This window comes from Physeter macrocephalus, chromosome 13 (assembly GCF_002837175.3).
Source record: "Physeter macrocephalus isolate SW-GA chromosome 13, ASM283717v5, whole genome shotgun sequence".
Taxonomy (NCBI): Eukaryota; Metazoa; Chordata; class Mammalia; order Artiodactyla; family Physeteridae; genus Physeter; species Physeter macrocephalus.
This window is the reverse complement of record NC_041226.1, coordinates 87,391,962-87,397,961: the sequence shown is the minus strand read 5'-3', so window position 1 is coordinate 87,397,961 and position 6,000 is coordinate 87,391,962. Positions and strand designations below refer to the sequence as shown.

The window sequence follows — 6,000 nt, the reverse complement described above, 5'->3', positions numbered from 1 at the left end:
GTGGCCTCTCCTGCTGCGGAGCACAGGCTCCGGACGCGCAGGCTCAGCGGCCATGGCTCACAGGCCCAGCCGCTCCGCGGCATGTGGCATCCTCCCGGACCGGGGCGCGAACCCGGTTCCCCTGCATCGGCAGGCGGACTCCCAACCACTGCGCCACCAGGGAAGCCCTATACGTCATTTTATTTTATTTTATTTTACCCGGGCTACGGCAGTGAAAACCTGCAACCCTAACCACCAGGGAACTCCCTTGGAGATTTTAAAGAAAAGAATAGGCATCCATTTGCCAGAATGAATCACCTGCCTCAAGAGAGGGGCCCTGGGACTTCCCTGGTGGCCCAGTGCTTAAGACTCTGAGCTTCAAATGCTGGGGGTGCAGGTTCGATCCCTGGTCGGGGACTAAGATCCCACATGCCGCGTGGCACAGCCAGAAAAAGAGAGAGGGACCCGGACTAGGTGTTAGTGACATGGAACCCTTGCGTCAAGTTCCGTGTCAGGACGCAAGTTTCCTGACACTTGGTGCGCTTACAGGCTTCACTGTGCGTCAGCAAGCGCGGTATTAGGGACTGGGAGCGGGTGTCCCCCGTCACGAGGGCCTCTGGGGGCATTTCCTGTTCTGCTGTGTGTAAGGCGTGTAGCAGGTGATCTTTCTGAAATGCACTTGTTTGATTGCAGATCGACTACCACTACATCTCCTCCCAGGGCTTCCCGATCGAAGGGTGGGCTGTGGTGTACTACATCACTCACCTGTAAGTATGCAGAGTGACACAGGAAGCACCCGTCCTGCGAAGTGGCTTGCCACACAAGTTGGGGGAGCCGTGGTAGGACGAGACCTGCCCCACGTTGACTGGCGCTGCCCTCCCAGGGCAGCCTGCCAAATTCCTGCCAGGCCTGAGGCGCGTGGCGTACAGTGGCTGCCCCGACTTGAGAACCTGGGGCTGTCGACGTGCTCCCGCCGATCACATGGTGGGGTGCATAGCTAACTGTTTGCGTGCCTGAAAGTGCTGCTCACTTACGGAGAATTCCCTGAGTTTGGCCACCTGTCTTTTGCAGGAAGTGCGTGAAATCATAGAATGAGCTGTAGGCTCTAACTCTCAGAGTGAGGCGCTAAAGAGACCCGTTGGTGTCTGTTCATTTTTTCCCTTTGCAGCTTGAAAGGGGCCCTGCTGTTCATCACCATCGCACTCATTGGCACTGGCTGGGCTTTCATTAAGCACATCCTTTCTGATAAAGACAAAAAGATCTTCATGATTGTCATCCCGCTTCAGGTAAAGGAACCCTAGTCCTGCGTGTCCTCCTTCTCTCCTGACACTTAGCTGGGCTCAGCTCCAGGCCTGCCTGGGAAGAGGGAGTCAGTTCTCCTGGAAACCCCCACTTCTGCCTTTGGGATTGGAGACTGGGCCTCTCTTTCTGAATTCTGACAGACCTAGACCTCAGGTCATTGCACTGGGGGATGCTCCACCATCTACCATCTTTAAGCCAGCGTGTGAATAGGGAGCTGCTGAGAAGTTAGGGAATCTGTTTGCCTTGTAACAAGATGGTCCTGTTAGCAAAGAAGCTTGGGTACACAGCGACTTGATCAACAAAATTTTTTTTCCCCCCAGCATGCCGCACGGCTTGCAGGATCTTAGTTCCCCACCCAGGGATTGAACCTGGGCCATGGCGGTGAAAGTGCCAAGTCCTAACCACTGGACCGCCAGGGAATTCCCAACAAATTATTTTAAAACTGAGTGACATCAGTGAGTTTCCACAAGGTAGAATATGAGACATTGGGGCAAACATTTTTTAAATGCTTTATATGTTTGGGGCCCTGGACTGAGGCCAACGCTATAAAATTGTGGGCCCCTCAGGAGATGAACCTTGTCTTATGTATAACAGTCTTATTGGATATAGAACCTGGACGTAAGGGACGCATAATAAACAGAGAGGTCCTAGCAGGGGTGCACAGCTCCTCAGCTCTGCTTGACCAGGGAGCTTCTACTTGATAAAGTTGTTCTCGTCAGCCAGTCATTTTGGGGCGCAGTGTAAGTGTGGCAGGTGAGGGTGGGAGGGGGGCAACTTTCCGGGCACCCAGGTCGGCCTGCTCCACTCTGGTGATTGGCGGATTGGCAGTGCTTGCGGCAAAACCATCTTCACGTTCCATGATAAGGGGCACGCGCTAGTGCCGAGTGAATGGTACAGACCAGTTGCTGTAGGTTTCCAACGAGAGAGTATTCACCCCAGTTCGAATGATCTGGAAGAGCTTTATGGTGAAGATGGGCCTTGCCTAGGTTTTAAGGTAAGACACATGACAGAGGCAAACATGACACGACTGTCGGGTGTACAGGAGATGCTGAGGCGCTGGGCAGGTCTTGGCTGTCGAGCCACTGGGGCCACTTCTCTGCCGGGCTGAGTTCTCCAGCCTGCCAAGGTCTCAGAGCTCGGAGGCGGTGGGCTGGGGTGCTCCTCCCCCTGCTGTCCTGCCCGTCTCGCCTTCCCTCTAGGAGCCGCTGCCTTCCCCTCCAGTTTGACTCTTCCTCACATAGCCTAAACTGTGATATAAGGGACACATCTTCCCAGCTTCCCCCCTTTGCTTCCCCACGAGGTTACGTGGCAGGTCACTCTGAGGAAACACGGCCATTTTAAAAACTAAATGTAAGGAAGTTATGAGTATTTAAATGTAAGGACTCGTCTGGGAAGTCCTTGAGCATCAGCCTTGAAAAGTCGAAACTGTTTCCTTTTGGTCATGGGGAGCCTCTGTGCATTTCTGAGTAGGGAGTGAGTGATGTAAAAATGGAGTTTCGAGAATATTATTGGCGCTTGGTTCCACACCAGCACCTCTGGGAACATTTTGTGTCTCATGTCAAGAGTGTGAACTAAGGACAATATGGAATTAAGCATTTAAGCTGTTAGTTTCCCACTTTGTCTTCGTGGACAGAGCCACAAATGGCAGATGTTTAGGATGGACTGGGCTGCAGGAGGAACCCAGAGGCTGGGTGTCGGGGGGAGACTGAAATTTCAAGCTAATTTCTGCATTTGTATTAGGTGAATTATGGCTTCAGTAATGATTTAACTGATAAGTCCTAGATGGAAAGAGAAACTACCCTTCCCAAGTCATTGCACGACAGGTTTCACATTTTTGTAGACGTGTGGAGAATTCCCTTTAGAGCAGTGAAGCAGAGTATTTGAGACCATGGACTTTGCATGGAGTACAGAGGTGGGATTCTAATCTCTGCTTTCATACCTAGTGATAATCTTCGAAAGAATATCTCATAAATTATGTCTCCCTTATGCTCAATAGTGTCACAGTTTTTAAAATATTCCTCTCTCTGTTTAGCCAGCTGAGGGACTTTTCATAACATGCTAAGAGCTTAATGACAGGACCGAATGTGCAAGGCACATGCTTCACCTTGGAGATTGAAGCAGGCCATGGACGCGGACACACCTCAGTGCGGAGAACCAAGCTACGCCCGCTGTGGGGCAGGCCGACCCGGGTTATTCCTCTGAATAATTATTCCTCCTCTGAGAAGCAACGTGGCCACTCACCCACTGGGCTGCAACTGGCCCTCCTTGCCGCTCTGGTCTCTGATAAAACAGTCCTGTTATCTGTCCCCGAGAGCCAGGGGCCCCATGCGTGAGATCTCAGGCCTGAGGAGGTGGCTGAAGGGGATGTGAAGCGCCACCTGTTCAGCACCTGAGCGAGCCACTGCTGAGGCTGAAGGTGCCTACAGAGCAGAGTGTTCCGGTTGTCTGTGGCTGCATGACAGATCACCCTGTTAGGACTTAGTGACTTCACAGCGCAATGACTGTTTACTCTGTCTCACATTTTCTGTCGGTCAGGAATTCGGCAGTGGCTTACGTGGGTGAGTCTGGTAGGTCTCACGCAGTTCTAGTAGACGGTGGTGGGGCCGTCTTCACTTGCCTCTGTCCCCTGGGCTGGGAGGACTTGGTCAGGTGAAGTGGGAACCGTGGGGACTCCTCGGGCATCTCCCCTCTCTGCCTGGGTTCTCCGGCGGGGTGGCTTCAGGGTAGCCAGACTTCTTATAAGACCGGGGCTCCAAAGGTGTGTGAGAGCCAGGCAGGGGCAGTGTCCTTTGCGTGACCTGCCTTGGAAGTGACACGTGTCAGTCACGGCCACCCTCTATTGGTCAGAGCAGTCGCAAGCTCGAGGAGGCACGGAGACTACTTCTTGATTGGAGGGAAGCAAAGTTCTACAAGAGCACGTGGACCTGGAAACCATGCTGTGGTCCCAGGTTGGGGCCTGTAGGTCCCGGTGTCCCCCCCGCATCGGGGCTGCTGTTGTAATGATCTGTCCATGCTTTGGGGCCTCAGCAACTTCTGTGTCCTGCAGGTCCTGGCAAACGTGGCCTATATCATCATAGAGTCCACCGAGGAGGGGACGACTGAGTATGGCTTGTGGAAGGATTCTCTGTTTCTGGTGGACCTGCTGTGCTGTGGAGCCATCCTCTTCCCGGTGGTATGGTGAGTGCCTGCGGGGAGGGAGGCCGCGTGTGCGCCGTGGGCTTGTCTGTCCAGCCCGATGGCTGAACGCGCCGTTCCCAAACTGGTCAGAATCACACGCGGCATCTGTTTAAAGATGACAACTTCCTGGGCCCCAGACTCACCTGAATTAGTCTCCAGGGGCGGGACCTTGGGATTTTTGTCTCTTTCAGGTTTCCTGGGAGATTGGGGTAGCGCTCATCTGGCACAGGCTTTTAGCAGTTCAGACACCAGAGAAGATTCTTGAGATGAGAACTTAGTAGCAACATAGAATAGCAGAATGAATTTAAAGGGAAGGGAGTTGAAGAAAGCCCATAAACAGCCTCATCTTGCCAAATTAGGTAGAAAGTGAGGAAGTTTATTAACATAAAACTAGTGATAGTTCCCAGCTCATACACATTGCAGATATCTTCAGAACGGTTTGCTTCATTCCTGGAAGGGGCAGCCTTTAGATGCCTGTATGTATCGTGCCTTGATTGTGTGTAAAGACGCCTTAGTGCCAAGCCAGTGGCTGATGAGAAAGAATATCCTCCTGAGATCTCATCAAAGTGAAGGAGATTCCTGCTTCAGGAGGAAGCAATTAGAGGAAGAAGGGCTAACAAAAATCAAACACTCGACTTCATAATGATCTAGTTCCGTGGCTACTTGAAAGCAGTCAATTCTTTTAGAATGAAGTTTAAAAATACAGATTTACCTGCCTTTTATTAGAAGTGAGATGTTCCACTCTGCAGTGCCCCATGCAGTGAATTAATATTTTTAGACTCCTGGGGTCGATCAGGTCATTCAGTTATTCTGTTTATTTAGAACATGGTGTCAGTGGAGCGTAATCCTCATTCCAGCCAGTTATTTAGATTCACTCTTAACCCTAACTCCGTCATACATCACATGTGTACATGCCTCAGTTCAGTAGGCTGAGCAGACAGCTGCCAGCATAGGAGAGAGGGCACGAGTGAGTCTTCTTAATCTCCACAGCCTCCCCGTGTCCTGCCCAGGCTTCTGTAACAGGATGACCAGCATTGTCTTCAGGTAGAAAGATCACCTTATTGTTAGGGAACAGAGCTTCAGCCCCCACTGCCACATTTGCACAGTAACATAGAAAGGACCTGGGGGATTGGGGAAGGCCCAGAGCTCTGGAGCTACAAGGGGCCATTTCCTGCCATTTGTTAATTACAGCACTAAGGAGCAGATGCCAGATGGCAAGATCCTTCAAGGTAAACACTCTGAAAATTGCTGTAAAATGAAAAAACTCAAGTACTAGAGAGGTAATTTAAGAATCAGTATCAAGGGCTTCCCCGGTGGCGCGGTGGTTGAGAGTCCGCCTGCCGAAGCAGGGGACACGGGTTCGTGCCCCGGTCCGGGAAGATCCCACGTGCCGCGGAGCGGCTGGGCCCGTGAGCCGTGGCCGCCGAGCCTGCGCGTCCGGAGCCTGTGCTCCGCAACAGGAGAGGCCACGACAGTGAGAGGCCCGCGTACCGCAAAAAAAAAAAGGAAACAGTATCAAAAAATTCAGATTCAGCCAGCTTT

At 52.0% G+C, this 6,000-nt stretch overlaps 1 protein-coding gene across 1 annotated transcript in view; it reads left to right on the top strand.

Annotated features, from left to right (window-relative positions):
* GPR107 (G protein-coupled receptor 107) overlaps positions 1–6,000 on the top strand; it is a 72,060-nt gene that overhangs the window by 36,435 nt on the left and 29,625 nt on the right. Inside the window, exons 11-13 of the mRNA XM_024126187.2 lie at positions 673–746; positions 1,148–1,265; positions 4,328–4,458. Coding sequence (XP_023981955.1) covers positions 673–746; positions 1,148–1,265; positions 4,328–4,458 — 323 coding nt within the window. The remainder of the gene's footprint in view (positions 1–672; positions 747–1,147; positions 1,266–4,327; positions 4,459–6,000) is intronic.